Source organism: Pterocles gutturalis, unplaced genomic scaffold (genome assembly GCF_000699245.1).
Source record: "Pterocles gutturalis isolate BGI_N339 unplaced genomic scaffold, ASM69924v1 scaffold34968, whole genome shotgun sequence".
NCBI lineage: Eukaryota > Metazoa > Chordata > Aves > Pterocliformes > Pteroclidae > Pterocles > Pterocles gutturalis.
The window spans coordinates 1-21,165 of NW_010124497.1; the positions used below are offsets into that span (position 1 = coordinate 1).

Here is a 21,165-nt window from a genome sequence, read left to right on the forward strand (position 1 = left end):
TCTAAGCAAGCAGCGAGCTGTGCGACAAAAAAAAGGCCAGAAAACGATTGTGCAGCTAAGAACTGCTCCCGTATCAGTGCGAGATTCCGTGTGTGCTTTCTCTCTGATAAATTTCAATAACTGAAATCTTGTTTGTTAATTAAGGAATATCGGTACCCGGCCCCTTTAAAAATCCCTTAATAGAAAAGGGGGTGGAGAACAGTGAAGACTGGTGTCTTTTTAACCTTGCTGAAGGACGCAGCAGTATTTATTGACGTATGCAAATAACCAGGGGGAGGAGGTGGAGGAGGAGGAGGGTGCTTGGAAAAACAGGAACCAGAATCAGTTTCTCATTGCAGGGTGAGAGCTCTGAGTTCCGGTGTAAGAGAAAAGAGACGTGGCGAAATTGCTGTATATCTCTGCCCTATAAGCACATCTGTCATTTAGACCGAAGGGAAACCAGGCATCAAAAAGGGTGAAGCATCTTAAAAATATTTTAAAGGCAATCTAGCACGATCAAAGGTTACATATTCCTAAATGGGGGAGGGGGCAGATTACGGGTTTGCCTTCCAACTTGCTGTAGCGTAGCCCTAGCAATAGGATGAGATTTTTGGCCGGCAAATGATTAAAACAGCCTAGTTTGTGGTATGAATGGCAATGTTAATAATCTGTCTTTGTGGTTTTCTCCCCTACTGTTTCAGCTGCGCAAACCATGCAGGATGATTTACTGATGGACAAAAGCAAAGCCCAGCAGCAGCGGCAGCAGCAGCAAGATCCAAACTCAGCAGAAGCCCCCTCTACGCCCATCTCATCGGAGACACCCAAACCAGAAGACAGCAGTTCAGTGACTAGTATCGGCACATCGGCTCCTTCCCAAAATAGCAAGGAGAAGATGCAGATGGAGTCTCCCATTTTGCCTGGCTTGAGTTTTCACCAGCCTCAACAAGAACCTGCAGCCGGCACCTCCTTGTCTCCCTCCTTTGGCAGCACCTGGTCTACAGGGACCACAAACACAGTGGATGATAGCTTTTTCCAAGGGATTACTCCGGTCAATGGGACAATGCTTTTCCAGAATTTTCCACACCATGTCAACCCTGTATTTGGTGGCACTTTCTCACCACAAATTGGCCTAGCTCAGACTCAACACCACCAACATCAGCAGCAGCAGCAGCAAGCTCAGCAGCAGCAGCAGAGGAGGTCGCCTGTAAGCCCTAATCAGGCACCTTTTGCCCAGAGAAATGCTGCTTACAGCCATCAGGCCATCATGACCAGCAAACCATCTTCTTCCTCTGCCTCCTCCTCTTCCTCCTCCAGCTGGAATAACCATCAAAACGCAGCTTGGAGTACACCCTCCAACCCTTGGGGTGGGCTGCAGGCTGGTAGGGACCCTCGAAGGGCAGTTGGAGTGGGTGTCGGCGTGGGAGTGGGGGTTGGTGTACCCTCCCCCCTCAATCCCATTTCCCCCCTTAAAAAACCGTTCTCCAGCAATGTCATTGCCCCTCCGAAGTTCCCACGGGCTGCACCCTTAACCCCCAAATCCTGGATGGAAGACAACGCATTCAGGACGGACAATGGCAGCAATCTGTTGCCTTTTCAGGTAAATGACTACATGCACCTTCTACATGGTGACAGCTATCACAAAGTTGTATTTTTTGCAAGGGTGTATATCAAGTTACTGTTTTATCTGAGAGTCATCTCTGTAACTCATATTAGCATTGAATAGTCACCTTTTATCAAATAAGTGGGGCTGCTGATCCTAGGGGTACGTACACAAAGATTCCAAATTCTGGCTTAAGGTTTACAGTCTTATTTTTCTTGTAATTTATTCTTACATATAACAGGGCTTTGTGGTTTTTTGTTGGTTATTTTTTAGCATCCAGAAGGTACTAGCCTTCATTCATGAAAAACAGGTTTGTCAGACTATGCTCTCTTGGTGCTGCATGTTACAATTTTTTTCATATTCTCCCATTTGTGAGAAGCTGGAGATGTTAAAATTGTTGGCTTAATTTTTCTAACTGGCACATTAATTTTAACCAAAGATGCTTCTTGATGTGAAATCCAGTTAATTATTTTATCACCATTGAAATAACTAATTGTCCTTATGTTGCAGTGGGATTTAGTGGGGAGTCTGTTCACGTAATGTATACATATGAAAAGCTGTCTGATATGTACACCCTGCTGTTATACTCACAGTGGACGTTTTGAATACATCTAGAAGCAGCGTGGGTGTGTATGGAAAGAGGGGCGTATCTGTCCTTTCCAGTAAGGAAATGCCTAATACAATTGACGTGATTTAGAAATGGCAGGGAGGTATTGTATAAAATAAACCATTTTATGCTGTTCAAAATATTTGCAGAGAAAAGAGACAATAGGACACGACCTTCAGAGCCATATTGCAATGGAGTCTATTTAGTAGCTACATAGCTCTGAAATATTTAAAGCTGCAGTGTCCTTCACTTTTTTTTAATCTATGAAAACAAAGCAGATCAATTGCAGCTGAAACTGGGCCACATAGAAGATTTGCAATTTTAATGCAGAATGAAACCTGTCATGGTGTGAAATCCTTTTTAAGTTGAAAAAAGCAAAGCATGCAGTTGCAGTTATATCTATACAAGGTATAGTGAATCTCAAATTTCTTCTAGGCTATCTTTTTTAGTTTCAGACAAATCAAATTTTTCTGTTTTGAAATACAGTAAAACCATTCATATATGCTTTCTCTTTAGATAATTGCTTTTGCAACAAAGTATGAACGCTCAAACATTTTTGACTTGTCAGTAGGGTACCGATAGTATCTAGATTGACTGACACTTAGTATTAGAAACAAAGTAAAAATAATCAAACCACCAAACCCTCCCCTCCCCCCATGACTTTAAGAGATCATTGAAGTAAAATATATGCATTCCTGTGCACTTTCCAGTCCCATTCAAAGAGGGCACCTTATAGTCAGCCCTGAAATTTCATTTTGCTGCTTCATTCTGTTTAAAGGGAGAGTTGCTAATTTTTTATTGGCTACCCTCAGTGAAGGCGGAGTGGCTTCTGGTGAACTGCTGGTCAATGTCTCTGTAGCACTCAAGTCTGGAGAAAGATTATACTTCAGACACACAATATGCCTGGTGAAACTACTATGTTGCATGAGCACAGCAACACAAAAACAAAAGAATATAGCTTCCAGTCATTTTTTTAAGAGGGGGAAGTGTGTTTCAATTTATAATTATTCTTTTATTTAAATTGTCTACATGTAAGGCATTACAAATTCTGTTAAATTTAAATTAGTAGTGAAAACAACAGTAAATGGTCTTATATCTGTGGTTTTGTCAGTGAGATACCTCTTTAATGAGTACACAACTTTATTATTGTGACTGTAAGTTGTCACAAATTAAACTAGCATCTACTTAGTCATCACCAGCAAAAAAAAAAAAAAAAAGAAAAAGTAGATAAATGTTTTTAAAGAAAAGTTTTTTAAAATTAAAGTTTTGAAAAGCTAAGTTATTAGCCAATATGTAATTTTGGAAACTTGTTTTTTTCTCTCTGGGAATTTTAACCTGGTATTTTCCTGTTCAACTGAAAGCAAATACTTAGACTACTCTCAGGACCAGCTGGAATAACAGTCTGATTTCAGAAACTGAGAAAACTTGTAATTTATTTTTTTTTTTCCCCATTAGGCTCTTTTTAATGCAAGCCACTGAATTTTGTGTACAGGTTTGTACTCTGGGTTAATGTTGATTGCTTCTATACTTAACAAATTGACAAAGAAGTTTTGAAACCATACTACCAATAGGAGGCAACTGTTCAGTTACATTGATAAGAATAAAATTCAAATTCATACAAGAGTTTAATATTTGCTCCCTTGGTTCTGGCTGGCTTTTTCTTTTCTTTCTTCCCCTCTCCCCTCAGAAATTGCGCAATATGTTGACACAGTTGACACAGTAAGTTCTGCTTGTCAGCAATATCAAGTAATTCTGGCAGGTTCATCCAAGTACATCTGCCACCCTTCATAACTGAGCATTTTTGATCTGCTTCAGAAATGCCTTTCAGCAGAGTTGCGAGGAACACATTAATGCACATTAGCAAGTTCTTTGTGCTAACCCATTCTTTTTTGTTGAGATTATAAAGCTTTTGAAAACTTGTTGTTTTTATTTAATTAATTCCTTAATGAGATATGAAGCTCAAAATGTTCTAAATAAAAATTAAAATATTAATATATTCACTGGTTGAATTAACATCAGTGATACCTGTTTTTTAGTTCAGGTCTTTGCAGTGATCAAAAATTTTAAGCAGAAAACATATAATTGAGGTTTGTTCTGAGTCTGTACTATTTGAAGACAGCTGATACTCAGCTACTGATATATTTAGTTCTAGGGAAAAATACTGAGTTTGAAAATATTTCTCTTAAGAACATGTATATAAAACAATATGTCAGATGTCTTCGTTGCTGAATTTGAGTAACACATTAGTGCACCTTGTATGGCAAAACAAATCAACATCAGTCCTAAGGAGTTGTGCTGCAGAACATATCAGAACATTTAAAATATCAATTGGTAGGAATTCTGTTGGTGTCTGCCTTGTGATTGGTGTTGAAAGGCAACTAAAAATGTTTCTGAGGAAACTGTTTTCATATACTTGCTGAGGAAAATTGATTGCACTGTATTAAAAAAAAAATGAAGATACAAAGCTGATGGTTGAAAGGGGGAAAAAAAGAAGCAGTTGGTCCAGAATGAAATGTAATGTAGCAAATAAGAGCTGGATATAAGATCACAGGAATAGATGTGGAACAAGGCCAGATATGAAATATAGAAATGTGGCCAGTTTGTTCCTCTGAATATTCTGTGGCTTCTGAGTTGTTCAGGCAAAGGTCATCTGTTGTGATTGTCATGTGACATGCAGTAGTGTTGTGTCATTATGCTAGGTGATCTTCCTTTCTGGCATTTGCGGCTGACATTAACTGTTTGTCCCTGGGTCCTGGGCAACGGTTCAGTTCCTTTTTACAGCAGAGAGATGGGGCTTGAAGAGAGCTATTGTCATCTTGTGCTTCTGAGCCCCTCCCAGAATTCTCTTTTCCTTCACTTCTCTCAGGTAAATAGTGTATTTCTTTTGGCTTTTGACCACATGAAGATATTGGGACACAGCTTGTGGGGTAAGGAGGATTGATAGTGCCTGAAATAGGCCCTTGGAAGCATGAGTAAGAAATTGTCTTTACAGTGTAGAAGATAGAGAAGGAAGTAATGTTTGGAGACCAGTATGCTAATTAAGGAAGTCTACCCTGTGTATTTTTAATAATAACAACACTATAATGATTTCCCAGAAATTATTCAACTTCTGCTGCTTTATGAATAATGTTCTTTAGAAACAATAAAAAATGCACCATTGCACATTTTTGATTCAAAAAATGCATAGCGATTTGGTGCTCTGAAGATTCTGGCATACATCAAGTCATTCTTGGCAGCATTACTGCTAGCTTTTGCAGGGAGACTGAGAAAGGCTTTTTAGGGGAGGTGTTTTGGTATTTGTTTTTTTCCTAATTGATTTCAATAAGAATTAGTCTGGACCTAGAGAAAATTATAAGCTAAATTTATAAATATATATGTAACTTCAGTATTTCATACTTAAAATGCAAATCCAAACATGCAGTGATTTTGTGTATAAGTATGTATGCATAAATATACGTATATATCTAAATGTATAAATATATATTCAGAGATACTAATTAGTAATACGTTAGTATTTAATTAGTAGGCATAAGTACTTTGTATATGTTGTTCTAAACACACTGTAGTTGTTTGAGTGAAATGAGGGTCAAGGGAATGGCCACTGCATAAAGTTTATAATTCTGGTGTGACTTTTGTTGATGATTAATAGACAGCTCCTTAAGATGCTGCTTTCTTTAAACATTTGAAGTTCTTCAGGCCTGTGATATTAGCCCATACTTAGCTTTCTTCATGCCACTGCATATTGATACTCAAAATAAATTATGTGTGTATGCACATATACATATAAATATACACACATACGCAGTGAACTAATGCAGAGTAATTTTTGTCTTCGGGTCCTAGGAAAAAGAATATTAAATACACTATTAACCTCAATTTTGTTATGTTTGTGCTGACTTCTTCACAGGCAATGAATTGGCTGTAGCTTATTTGCCATAGTTCTGTTTCTTAATACTACAGTAACATGAAGTGCGTATTAGGATATCTCATATGTATGTATATAAAAATGTGTGTGTGTATATTAAAAATTATTACTGAATTAAAATGAGTTCAAGTACTGGAACATTCATGAGTGTAACAAATACAGTTTTATATTTATGAGTAAAGGAGTTTTACTGGCTAATACACCCTGGCAACTGGAATTTTAAAGTTTTTGTTCAAATCTAGATTATTTTTTTTTTTCAACCAGGAATAGTTGTATGCAGTAAGTCTATTTGAAGATTAATTTTTAAAACATGGTATTTCTTTATTTTAATTCAACATTCTGGGCTCTGGCTTCTTGATAGTTTAGTAGGTAGGCATACTTAGTAGCGTTACTGGTATCTTGAAAACTGTTTCTTATGTGTAGGAAAAAAACTCTGTCTAATCTTAATTTTTTGTACATGGTGACACAAGTATTGTCAGCCTGCAACTTCATGAACAACAACAACAAAAAAGAAAAAACAGACCTAGTTGTTGTGGGAGTAACTTAGTCCACTTTTTGTTTTCCTCCTCTTGTCTTAAATGCTTCTCTTGTTACTATTAACTAGCACAATAAGTAGCCTGATTCTGAATAAAGTGTGAGAACACGTAATGGTATTTCAGTAGTCTTCCAGTGTAACAGATAAAAGCAATACATGATATTCTAGCCTTAGTAGTAGGGAAGTATTTTATAGTTTTTGTTACATTTTAAATTTGATTGAGTTCTAAATGTCTGTGTTTTCAGATTAATTAAAATACAGTAACAGGATAGAAGAAAAAGTACATGACTTTCGTATTTAAAGTATGATAATTTGAGCAGTATTGCTTACTGACTTTTGATGTACGTAACTGACTTAATCATAGACAAGCCCTCAAAGTTAGTGAAGGTAGAGGAAAGGTGTGAGTTCCATATGCAGCTGATGTTCTGAGCAGCTCCATATATAGGCAGGACTTGCTTAAAAACGTTATTAGTATTAGTATAGAACAATGAATCAGTAATTTTGTCTTAAAGATTTGACAAATGAGTTATTTGTCTTTCCTTTGGGAGGTGTGGTGAAGGGCATGGCAGTTTATTTTGCTATTTCCTTTCTTGGATTATCCCCAGTTTTCATTTTTTTTGTCTGGAGGCTGCTGTTGTGAATTGAATGTAAGAGGGAGACAGACCTGGAAAAGTAAAGTTTTCCTGTTCCAGGTGATTTTCAAGAAGGAAATATGAGTTTGCAGAGTGGATGGTCAACATTTTCATTTCTTAGCAGGTGGTGAAATAGCTGTCCTTTAGTTAAGGCCTCTTATGAGTGGTTCCTAGCTGAAGCATACCAAAGGGAAGCCAAAAGATAGCACTGCTTAGTTTGAAGTTGTGTAGTGATCTTAAACTGTATACACCTGAATTTTGCTTGGACTGGGTAGACTACTGTGCTTTCAAAAACTTTTAAATTAGGCTGAAGAAAAAAAATCATACCGAAACTATCCAGTTATGACCTTTGAGAGAGGCTCTCTGGCCTTTATTTGTTTTTCTTTTTCCTACTGATCACTTGAGATAGTGTTACAAGTTTGAAAATACTGTTCATAAATAAAAGATGCTTGTCATAGAAATTTAATCAAAACATTTTTCCAAATTGTGGCACAAACTCCCACAGGAAATAAACACCTTTAAAACTTCACTGTTTTTCAAAACAAGCATGCTGCTTTGGTTTTGCTTTTGCTTTTATCATAGTGACATTTTATATGTTATTTAAGGAAAAGGATCTGCTCAAGACCTTAAGCATAATGGCAGTTAGCAGATTTTAAATAGGAAAAGTATCTCTTTTCTCTTTCTTTTCCCTATTTTCCTGGACTCTTTCTTATTAACTCCCAGAAACCAATATTGAAAGCTTTTAATGTATGATTGTTAGTTGCAATTAAGTGCTGAAAATGGAGCACTGTATTCTTCAGGCATGAAAGAGGATTGTTTAGTCATATTCTATGTCTTCAAAAGATCGTGTTTTTATTGTCAGAAGATATCAAAAGCTAGGTAAAGAAATTCTATATGATCTTGAAGTGGGAGAAACAATAGAAGTATGTGGAAGTTACTGCCTTCTCTCAGGGATAATCATGGTGTTGTGCCCTTCTAGCCTATTGTGAACCCAGTTAAGTGCTTAGTTTTGCAAGATGCTGCCTGAAGTAGTTCTTACTGTTTCTCATCTCAACCTACTTGTTTGCTATGGTGGGGTAGAAATAAAATTTTCAGAAATAAAATTTCAGAAATTTCAAATTTCCTATTTATAAATATATGCAAAATATATACATATGTATATCTGTGTATGTATAAGCAGTTCATTTTCTCAAGAAAACAATAGTAATTAATTTTCTGTAACACCTGCTTTAGAACTACATTGACAAAGTAGGTTTTGCTGTTATTGAGATAATTTGCCTATTTTTCATACTTAAGTTAAACCTATTTTTTCAGTGACTATGCAAGTTGAAATGTAACAGTTTTCCATTCTCATTTTCTAACAAGTATGTCGGAGCGATGTTTAGACTTTCCCGTTTTTAGGCTATTGTGACATTTTATACATTCTGTAACTAAATTTAGGGTACCATTATAATGTTTTGTTTTGTTATTTCTTCTTTATTTAATTTTTCCTTGTTTCATTTAGTAGAAATTTAAGAGAAGTGCAAAAGCATTCATTTTAAAGCAGTTATTAGAATATTGTACATGCCAATAATAAGCAGGTGCTTCAAAGTAGTTAGATGAATGTACTATTTTTGTTTATAGACATAGACATTCATTTGTGTCATCTTTTTATTATTACATGTAAATTTTAGAATTTTAAAAAGGCAAGTTGTGAAATGCCACAGAAACTTTGCATGTGCATCTTCAACATGGTCAACATTTTAATTTTCATAAGCTTCAATTATATGATTTTGTCTTTTCCTATAAGTTTCCAGGAGCATTTTTAAAACACAGCTAATTGATACCTTCCTTTTACTCCTTGTTTAATGTGACTTTGTCTCTTTATTGCATGCTTTTCAAACTCGGAGATAAAATTGTCAATTTTGATCTTATAGAAGAGAAGCACTGTGCTGTTCAGGATAGGTATTGATCTGCTTTGTTGCAACAGTCTTAGGAGAAGAGGTGGTGTGTTCTCTATTCTACGGATGTAAATAAGAGGCACAGAGTTTGGAGAAATAATTTTCTTCTCAATGTTCAATCTGAGAAGACTAAAAAGTTTTTTTGGTGGGTTGACCCCCCCCCAAATATTTAGTGCATATAGCTCTCTGAAAGCAGAACATCCAATGACTGTCTCTAAGTTTGCTGCTTGTGTGAATCTCAAATTAGGCACCAAAAAGTGAATAAAACAAATAGTCACCTGTGAAAAGTTTCAGTTTAAGTTACATGGCAATTATTCAAAATTTAATAACTTTTCATCAGGAAAGAGAAAAGAAGCAAAATATTTTATTTCCTTAATTGTGAGACTTTTCAACTACGTTCTTCTCTGTACATTTTCCAAATTCTGCAAGAAACAACATAGAATTTATATATACAAACAGCCTCTTAATTATTCATAAACATCACTGATAGGCACTGGGTGAGATAGGTGTTTTGTTGGAAAAATGGTTTTGAAACTATAGTTTATTCACGCAAAATCGTAGAATTTAAATTGCACAGGCAGTCTTATCCTGCACTTCCTAACTTTTTGTGTGTGTATGGCTTTGCAAAATTTGCAGGAATTGCAGTTTTCTTTTAAATTTCCTAGAGCTTAACTAAAATACTTAAGCAAAACCACAGATTCTGTTACTTGTTAGCATTATGACCTTCACATGATTCATCACCCATATTGGAGTCTTTTGATCAACTCTACACTTTGTTCTTGGTTTAACAAAGTTAATGAAAGTGATGTGTACAGAGCACATACTGTCAATGTATTGGAGTTTTGGGTGAAGTGTGATTTTGTGGGCATAACCCCCTTTTTTTTTGTTTCATCCAGCCTTGAACTGTTCAACTCTACTCCTTTCAAACCTCCCTTCTACTTCTTTCTGTTCCTGCTTTTTAATCCCCTTTTTTACTGAGGCTTCTCATTGGAGTTGGCTTTCCCTATTCTGCATTCTGTATCAAAACTTGAAGTTACAGGGGAAGGCCCTATAAACTCCTGCAGTCATAAGCTGAATTGTGTTCACTTACTTTGTGGGAATTACTTCTTTGCAAACTTAAAATAGCATGAGGAGTTTTAAGTAGGTTTAAACAAATTCAGAGAGAATGGAGTTTTCAGAAATATTATCTAGAAGTTCTAAATGTTAGAAATTTAGAAATTTTAACCAAGTGATAACTTAGTGTAAACATGCTGAACTGGTTTTCTTTCCCCATCCCCACACTCAGCTTTCAAAATCTGTTACCTGGAATGGATTTTCACGCAGACTGACAGAAAAATACTTCAGACATGAAATACGAAAAGTGTTATGTCGTTAACATGGACATTTTTATATATTTAAATTTCTTTTATGTCATAATTGTAAGTGGATGTTCCAGTGAAATTTGTCTTTCCTACATAGAAGAATTATTGAGAGAGGTGCTCATCTTAAAAAGGATTCAGCCTAAAAAAGTTATTTTTGGCAACACTGTAAGTAACTTAAAGCTGACCTTTTAATGGGAAATGTCAGGCAACTTTAGAAAGTGATGCTATCGATAATAATTATGTTTTTGAATTAATATCTTCTATATATAAGAATGGCTCTTCAGTGGGTGATTTTCTTTGTTTTGAAGCTTTCTTGATTTTGTTCGCAGAGTAGTAAAGGCTTTTTCTTTGCGAGTAAGATGTATTACATAATGGAAGTATTTGTTATGATGAATTCTTATTAAAGTTGATAAAAATATAAACATTTTATTTGAAAACACTTGCATGGTAAAATATTATTTTGGATTAAATGGAAATTCATGATTCCTCCTTGAACGTTGCTGCTTCATTCTGTTTGAAGCAATGGAAGTGTTTTAGGCTTTTACTGCTATTGTTTGTTAGTTATCAGCAAGGGAAAAAAAAAAAAAAGGACGAAGTTGCCATATCGTCTTGAATGATTATGTAATTCCTACCTGATAAGAATGAAAAAGGCCAACCCAGTGATTTTGACTTGATTTTGAAGGATAAAAGTTTAAATCGTCACTGTACCATCAGTACGACTACATTATCACTACTGTCTAGTTTATTTACACTGTATGTGTAGATAAACTAAATTTAGGAATAGGAACTAGAGCCACCAAAATAACTGCATTTTTATTCAGCTTTTTGTTATTTTTCAAATTTAGTTACTTTTTCAGGTTTTTTTTGTAATTTTCAAAGTTTTTAGTTGTTATGCTTAGTCTTTTATATGGTCATAATTAAAAAAAAAAGCAATTTTTATGTATTTATGTTCTAAACCTTGCTACAATGGGGAGGTGTGTGTTAAGTGTGAGTTTCAGGTTTTCACTTTTTACAAACTCTTTCTTTACATCCTGAACAGTCTCCTGGATGTTTCTTTAATCTTACACTTACTATTCTTATCTCTTCTGCTAACCTCAGGTTTCTTCGGCCTCTTTCCTTATTTATTAGAAAAAAAAAATTAAAACCAAGTTGACAGTTTTTTGTTTTCAGATTTTACTTTGCTGGTAAAATCAGTAATAATGATGATTTACTAAAATTTTTTCTTGCTGGCATCTGACTGTGAAATGCCACTTAGTTTTAGTTACATATCATACAACTGAACAATTCTTACCCTGAAAGCGTTTAGACTGTTAAACAAAAAAGGCATGGAATGGATTAATAATTTCGGAGCTTGTGCCAAGCGTCGTTGGACCATTTTCTCAGCTCAGCTATGCTGAGTGTTATCCTTTATACATTCGTTTTTACTTTCACCTGGGAGGGTGTTCTTTTATGGAATTTTAGACTTATTTTTTTATGCCCTATTTGTACAATTGCTTTTTCTGGCGATACTTAAAATATTTTTGTTAAAAACATATTTGTTTCATTTTGCTTGCAAAGTTGCTCTATTAATTTAGAATATCTAAGAATGATGCATTGCAATGTGCCCTGTTTAGTGTTAGATCATGTCAGTTTTTCAAGCCTTCCTTCCATTGTCGTGACCATGATGGATCCAGTCATTCTTTTTCTCTTTTCTATTTCTAACTTTAAATTTTTCAATTTCTTTCCTATAACATAAAAATATAAAAAAGTCAATCTTTCCAGACCATCCAATTAAGTATTAAAAAGGCAGTGTTAAGCTGAAAAAATTTGACTGGAAAATTTAACACTTATTTATAAGAAAGTACTTGTGCTTTGGTTCAGGTAATGCATTTCTCTTGTGTTCAATAATTTTTTTTTTAATCGCATATGCAGGTATGACAAGCTCTTCTTGAGTTGCTCTGAGCAGTTCCTGTTTGTATATTGCTGATTGTGTATTGATTGAGGTACAAGAGAGCTTGCATCTGCTTAGTTTATCAGGCAGACTCCTAGAATGTAAAATCTAAACTTCTTTGTAAAGTTTGTCATGTGCTAAGCAGCCGGAAATGAGGTCGGGAATTAGCAACATGTCATGAACAATCATAGAATGTTACATGACCTTACAGCACTCAACAGATCATACTTCAGAAACCTTACATCTAATATATTAAACTCCCATGTTCCCTGTGGCCTTACAGGGAAGTGTTTTCCACAGTAGTACTCAGAGCTTTTTTTTTAGGCAGATCCTTTAATACAGTATTTTACTTTGTGAAGGAGATCTGTTAAAAGCATTAATGAATTAACATGTAGGTAGCTAGTGTTACTACCATTTACCACATGATCTTTACAGTAACTGTACATTTGTGAAGGTTTAATAAATGATTAATGTATTAACTGATTGTTAGGGTCAAGCAGATTAACAGATGGCTTGTAATCAAATCTAATAAGATCTATTGATGTGCGTAGTAACCATTAAGATGTATAATAACCAAGACTGTCAAATGTTTGTAACATACTTCACGGTTTTGAAATTTTCTATAAACTGCTTATAAAGATACCTTCTACTTTTAAATTATTGTTACTATAGCAGTCTGACCTAGTACTTCATCTTGTTCGATAATTCTCTTACTCATGTATTGTTTCTAGGCTCATATTGTTTCTTCCTCTGTCATTAAAAAAAAATAATTTTAAACAGTGAAACCTGTCACAATAACAGAAAGGAATTTTCTTAAAACTCACAAAGCCCTAAGTAGCAGCTAACTGTGCAGAAGGAAGATTTAGGCAGAACAACAGGGTGGAGGAAACAAAAGTCAGAGATAAGCAAAAGTAGGATTTTTATAATACAAAATGAAAGTGAAGTTGTGGTATTTTTATAGATGGTAATTCAAGATGACAATATACCTGTTAACTGTCTGTGAATCAGAATTTCTTCAAATAAAATCTTGCAAACTTTAGGCTGGGTTCAATGTTTTAATGGTAAGGGTCCTCAACTTGGAGGCTCCTGCTACATTTGGCTGCTAATAAATGAATCTGTACCCATGACTTCCGAGTAATAAAATCAACCATAATTGTCATCAGAGTTTACAAGTAATGTTTTGATGCAAGCTTCTGCAGAGTTTCTTACCTCTCTGTCTAAACAGGAACACACTCTACTGACATGTTTCACCATCTAATAGTATATTACTTCTGTAACAGTTTTTCTTTTTAGGCAAGGGAGAAATCACTGATGTTGCGTGCACCGTTTAAAACTACTTGAAAATGGGTTGCAGTAAATTTTACAATTAGTTTGGAAGGCTTTGCTTTCTAGAGAAACTGAAGTTTTGCTGTTTTGCTTACATAGTAGCCTTGTTTGAATATAAACTTGAACTGTTTCAAAATATAGCTCAGTCCTTGGCTCTGTTGGGTGTATAGCGGAAGGGGAATAATTTAAAAGAATAAATACAATGAATATAGCTTTTTTTCTGAATACAGAAGTAGATAAATGCAAAAGGCAACCCTAGTAGAAGTATCATTTTCATACAGCCTGCAGTTTTATTTGCCTTTTAGCACTTAACATTTATACTTGAAGTTTATAATTGTCCAGAAATTAACTGATGAACTCTTGTCTTTTTATGTCCTACTTTCTGGTCAATGACATCCCAGTTTGTAGTAAAAATTTAGTCCTTGAGGTCATGACCTTGTAGTTAGTGCTATTAAATATCATCCTGCTTTGCTGCAGTTCTTTGAATTAATTCAGTTTTTCCTGTATGATGAGCTGGTCTCATCTGTATTGATGATATCTTGTAAATATTACTAGCATGTTCCTATTTTAATAACCAACATTATTGACAAAATTGGTCTCAAGATTTGTCTTTCTTCAAGAAACCCATTAGTAACTTTTCTTCAGCAACTTTCTCTGTTTAGCACTGTCATTTCTCTTTATGTCAGTTTCTTTCTTATCTCAGTAGCACTGTTTACCATTTTTTCCCCACTTATGTAGTTGCTTTGCATGTGGCACCATATGAAATGCTCTATTGAAGTCCTTGTTAGATCAGCCATGTCCTATTCTTTCAAGAACCAGAAATCATACTTTCCAGGATATTGCCTCTTTAATGTATCCTACATTATCTCTGCTTTTTTGTTTCTTGAAGAGAAGACATAATTGAATTTCAGTCATAAAAGCTAGAAACAGTGTTTGTCATCTATAGTTTCATATCCTGCTTCAGTTATTGCAGTTCTTCCATTTTTATTTTGCTGTTCGGATAAACACATTATTGACATTCTTACCTGGACTAGCTCTAGTCACTACACTAACTGTGCCTTACAGACTGGTTACAGTGTTCACCTGCACCTGTTGTCCATTATTGAATTGGATAGGTGACATTGCTTTGTCTCTTACTGTTTACCTGTCTACTGTTTACCCTTGCTTACCTGATTTTTCCCTTCAGTATATGAAGGCCGGTTATGAAGGCTACATTGTTTTCTCCTGACTTATTCTGATATATTTTTGTTTAATTCTTTTATCAGTCTTGCTAGTCTTTTTCATACATTTTTCAACATTTGTTGGCCAAGGTATTCATGCTGAACTTGTTATGCTTTCCCTGAATGTACTTAAGTGGATGAACATCCTGGTTCTTTCGTTATAGCAACAGTACTTAAGGTGCGTGTCAATCTTTATTACCTTGTACAGAAAAGGAAAATTCTGTTGCAAATCAGGTAGGCTTTTATCTGGAGACATTTTCCCTCTCTGGAGCAATCTTTACTAAATTTGCCCTGCACTAAATCAGTTTAGCTCTTATAATGTGAAAGGAAAGCATTTTTCTTGCTCCTGTAAGTATAGTTCCACTTTCTGTGAGGAGTTAATGTAAAGAAGGTTTCCTTTTGGTTAATTGTGTGTTCATACATGTACTTGCATATCTTGTATGTGATTTCTGAATTATTTTAATTCACTGAATCCAAATGTGCAGCAGTATTTTGAAGGCGCAACCCCTATCAACACAAAAAATGCTTGTGGCTTCTTCTCTTCCAAAAGGAAGACATACCTTTTCTAATTATTTTCCAGGGTTTTAACATAAGTATACAGGCACCTTGTACATGAGACAGTTGTTCTTTTCCTCATATCATGTATGCCTTTAAGCTCCTTAGGTAATAAAAGATGCAAGTGTACATAGTGTGATTCAGTTACTATTTTAATGTATTCATATTATGATATAATGTAATATATTAATCTTGATTTTGTTATTAAACTGAAATTTTTCATACATGAGATGATTCTGTTCTTGCAACCAGAAAAACTTCTTTGCTTACAAAATTTGATTGGAAATGGAATTGCTTGTGTATAGTTGACTTGAAGTATTGCTTCTAATGAAAATATAATTCGGGGCTGGGATTTTTTTTTACTCTCCTTCACTCCTTCCTTCTTCTAAGTGGAGCTTGACGCTATGAGTGGTCTCTGGGTTGCTATTCTCTGCTGTTTACCGCCTGTTTATCTCCTGTTCAGTTGTATATATGCAGCTTTGAAGCTGATCAGTTAATAGTGAATGTTCTTAAATTAAAATTTCTAACATAATGACACTTTAGGAAAAGGATTGCCTCCCAGTGGCTATACAGGAGTCCTCAACTCATGTTTAGAAGTAGGTGCACAGCTTGAGAGAGCCTATAGTCTTCTTTCCTTTATGAGAAGGTGGCTGTGACAGCTTGGGATTCTGTGGTAGATTATGTCCCTGATAAAGTCCCAGAATGGAGAACATTTGCTGTCTAATTCTTAATCCCCATTAGGAAGTAGGTGGCAGAGTGGATTTTTGTGTATACCTCTTTAAAGGATGTTTTAAATTCTTGCACCACAGTTTGTCATGCATATTAATCATGCTGTAATAATGTAAAGTTAGGACTTGGACAGCCTTACATGAGTATTTTTAGTAATTAAAAGTATATGGCAGCTAATAGGTTAAACATTTTCTTTAAATCCTGCTGGATAAAAAGGGACATCACATTGAAAACCACCTCCTTGTCTTCTCTGGAAGCTGTTTTTCATTGAGAGTGTTTGTGGCCTGGTTTAGGCCTGCGTGTAAATATTGGTAGATGACCCCACTTCCCCTCACCCCTTACTGAACAACTATTCCCACTATACTTAACATTTTCCTTCTAGAAGTAAAGGGCTATATTGGCGTTGAAATGGCAAAATTACTGTCCTCTCTAATGGTAGTTCTCCAAACCAGTAGGTGAAGATCTTGTCCTGTGTGAGCAGATGAAATGTCTTACCTCTTTTTTTTTTGTTTGTTTGGGTTTTTTTTGTTTGTGGTTTGTTTTTTTTTTTTTTGTTGTTGTTGAAATATCTGTCTGGAGTTCTGGCACCTACAAGTTTTTTTGCTCAGGAGGCACTATTTCCTGAACACAACAGAAATGGAACAGGGCCTCACTTGAAATATGCCAGGTAGACATTTTAGTCGCATTGTTCTTAAAAGCTCAATGAGTTTGGGTGAGAGACAATGTTTTGTTTGTCACAAGGCTTAAACATTTCAGTGACACTTTTTTTAACCTGAGCAATGTAGCCCATGTTACTGATTATCAGTAACTGTACACAAAACCACTGTTTCTGTTTTAGAGAAATCCCTGAGATTCTTTTACTATGGTGGCCATAGTAAATGAAGCTGCTGGGCAATGGTGCTCAGACATCTGTTTGACTGTTATTGTATTCTTGTCTATCTCCTGTTTTATCTCATTATCCTATAAAATTATGAGACAGACTGCTCCTATTTTAAATTTTTCTGAGACAATAGCTTCCCTACAGAATGTCTCTACTGTCTTTTACGTTATCTGGTCCATACTGCAGAGCATGATCATTCAGATCCTTTCGTGCTGCAGCATACCCAACATTCCCTTCTCCTCTGTTTGCAGTCTTTGCATATTTGTAGTGCTTTCATCTTGTGATTTGAGATTTGCATTTAACTCAGGCTGATTTAGGTGGCAAGGTGTTCGGAGGTCATTGTTAGCTTTTCCTTGCTATGGGGCACAGGCATCATTCTACCGAACAGAGTGCTAGAAGCCCAAAGGTAACTTATCAGGGTTGAACTCTTGCACAGCAGGCCAATGAACCAGTTAAATTATGTCATTTTAATAGCTCAAGGGTATAATGAATGGCCTTGTAAATTCTACTGCTGACATATTTTTTTTTCCACTTGCTTGTTTTTGTGAATTGATGATCATCTTGGGTATAACTACTTTAATCCTATGTTTTACAAGTGTTAGAACCATTTGTTACTGGAATCAGTAACTATAATAGAAAGTGATGCATCAGCTTTTTGAGATGTATTCAGCAGCAGGACTGATAAGCAGATTTTTATCTAAAGCATCATGTTGAACAAAATATGACTAAACATAAATCCTGTCAGTGAGTGTTCAGTCAGTTGTAATGTCCGCAGATTGTTCCCTACAGTAAAGTAATGGGTGTAAGAATAATAGCTGGTTTGTAGATTCATTTGATTGTTTGATTGTTGTGGGGTTTTTGTTTGGGTTTTTTAAACACATTGTCTAAATGATTTGATGGCAAAAGGAAGATGGTTGAAATATTAAGTGTATTATATTTCTGTTTGCTGGTAATAAACAGTGTTTCCTGTTGGAGCATTAGGTTAGATGATTTAAACATTTGACTAGGTGCTTTACTGTCTTTGAATCTGAGGTAGAGAAATCACACTAGTGATCATGTAAGTAGTACACTTGGTATGAGTCTCTATTGGAGAATAGCTAAGGGTGCTTCAAAGAACACACTTAGTAAGGCTCTGATGAAAGAAATGAACAATATAATACAGAATAAAAAAAAACCCCAAACTATGTATATATCTATATATAGATATATACATACATATACACATACATACACAGAGTTTTTATCCAGTAGCTACCCCCTTTATTCAGGAAAAGGCAGGGTAAATTCTATTACTTTCTTCCCCGCAGTTTACAAGCAAATATTGAATATTCAGTTACTTGTCAGGATATTCTGTTTCAATGATTATGATGCCAAGTCTTACAGCTATAAAGCCTGAACATTTTTATGTGTATTTTGTATGTGTATTAAGTGTGTACAGAAAAGGAATCTCATCTTAACTGCAAAGTAAAATGACCTTTAAGCTGAATAATGTATTAGTTTTTGTAATTCTATCTAATGCCTGTTGTATCTCTTCCTATTTCTGTGCTTTTTAGTTCATTTGGAAACAAAAACATGCAGATATTTCACTGAAAGATTGTAGTTTTCTTGTAACATTTTAGAACTTTGGAATTTCTATGTGGGTAAAGTTTGAATACAACCTTTACCTTTCTTCGTGGAAAAGTTATTTGAGTAGGTCAAGTTTTCAAGGGTTTTGGATTCGATCTGAGTTCTTGCATGTTAGCTATAGAAGTTTATATAACACAGACAAGATGATTAAATATTGTTAACTAGAGTTCTGAAATGTTGTTTTACAAATTGTGTGGAACTGTTTCCATAATCTGTATACAATTAGATATTGTGTTATATTTGTATTAAACTTCCTTATTTTTATTAGAAGCTTTTTTGAACAAGCTTAAAAAAATTCACCTTTGCCCAGTGAACTTCTAAATACCCATGAAATTAAAATGTGCTACACTTGGTAGTGAGAAAAGACAAATGTATGAAAAGTCAATGTGTTTCTTCTATAGACATTCCAAGAGCAATAATAACATCAGAAAACATTCCTCTTTTTGTTGCAGTAAAGGAACATAATAAATCCAGATTAGTTTAATACTATCCAAAATTAACAGGAAAGATCAAAAAGAAAGTGGAATTAAAATTCTATTAAGACTTAGTACTGGTATCTGCTGCAACGTTTTTTATCATGGGCACAGATATATTTACCCTATTTTCCCCTCCTACCTACATTTTATGCCTTCTTATTTGCTTTGTTTTATTTTATATTTTTATGAAATCCAATATAAGGAAAAAATCATGGAAATTTCTGTTTATTCCAGTTCTGTATGTATCTGTGATATCAGTCATGTTGTTATTGACAGCATTACAGCACCAAGCTGAAAAGGAAGTAACACTTGCTATTTACAGTTTTTTTTTTTCTTTTGAAAAGTGATCATTTTACTTTACTGTGTGACCATATTCCTCAGATTTCCTACCTTTTGAAGTATTTTTTTTCACTTTCCTGAGAATGCAAGTGGAATTGCATCACAGCTGAACCTGCTAGGAACTGAAGACTGCCCAGTGAATATTTAGAGCTTGCTGTGTGTGATCATTCATGTGCTCCATCATGGCAGATTGAGCATGTCCCAAGCTGAACTTCTGTAATACTTTTTTTGGAGTTGCTGTTCCTGCTGCTTTGGGTTAGGATAGTGGAGCAAGACAAACTTGTTTTCCTTGTGATCTTAGTAATAACCCTTGCTGCAGGTGCTAGAACAGAGTGAGCAAGTCCAGTTTAAAACAGTGCTGGCATTTTACCCTGTATTTATTAAAAGCTGTGCTTCCATTGACTTCAGCTTTAGTTGGCAAGGTTTAGCAATCCAAATCCAGGTTAATGTCAGGCACAGAGAATGAAACACAGCAGTGACCACACCGAAGAAGTTTGCATTGTTAGGGAAGTTTCTTAAGCCATAAGAATTTTAGCTGTTCCCCAGGATCTCATGTCTTCCTTCTCATCGAAATACTACATGTAATGTTCCAGAATCTAGTAAGTAAAAAATGTTGACATTTCTGTGAGCCTCACTGGAGTTTGGTGTTCTCCTGGAACAGAGTTCAGTGAGTGGAGGCCATCAGCTGGGCTGCTGAGTTGAGCTGCGTTGTGCCATGTACTGGTGCAGGAAGCTTGAAAATCTAGGGCAGCATGAAAATGTAGAACACTGAGATAAATTACTGAAACTGATATATTGTTCAGAATGTAGAAAGCTTGGAAGCTTAATAGGCAGTCAGCAGATGGACTGAAATATATAGACACAGGGAAATGCATCTTTGGAAGGGTCTAGGAAGCTGAGGTTTTGCATAAATGTTTGGTTAAGGATTTTGAATATGGACGATAGCTAGGCTTGGGCAATGTTAAATTCTTACATGCCTTCTCAGGGTAAAACTTTTCATTGTCGTTTAGTTGGTTAATCATGAAGTATCTCCACTGCCATAATCCTCTGCAGATACAGAAGAAGAAGGTATATCTTTGGTTTCTGGAGCAAGGTGCATGTTCTCCGTGTCTGTGCCATGGGATATGTTGGTTGTTTCCTTTTTCAGTTAATTAGTTCCAATTACTGTGGGCTACCTGTTCAACCTGACAGAGGTCGTAAGGAGGCCAGGCTGCATGAAGGTCCACTTGACACCTGTTATGTCCCCAGCTATAGATCTGGTCTTGGCTTTGTCATCTATAATGTAGTCATATATTCTTTTCTCAATCGTTACCTTTCCCTCTTACCAGTAAAGATACCATTTGTTTATCTGTTGGGAGGGAACTGAAGTACTGCTTAGGTATGCCTTACCCTTACATGCCCATGCTCTGAGTCTGAAGGGGGCAGGACAAAGCACACCACATTACCGGGTATGACAAAGGGAAGAAGTTATTTTGATTTTAAATGATACACATACATGTCAATTA

At 35.4% G+C, this 21,165-nt stretch overlaps 1 protein-coding gene across 1 annotated transcript in view; it reads left to right on the top strand.

Moving 5' to 3' along the window:
- The first annotated feature begins 323 nt into the window (after nt 1–323).
- The window catches only part of LOC104465284 (cytoplasmic polyadenylation element-binding protein 3-like), an 82,380-nt gene continuing 61,538 nt past the window's right edge, over nt 324–21,165 (top strand). Inside the window, 2 exon segments of the mRNA XM_010078267.1 lie at nt 324–454; nt 681–1,576. Coding sequence (XP_010076569.1) covers nt 692–1,576 — 885 coding nt within the window. The 5' untranslated portion in view covers nt 324–454; nt 681–691.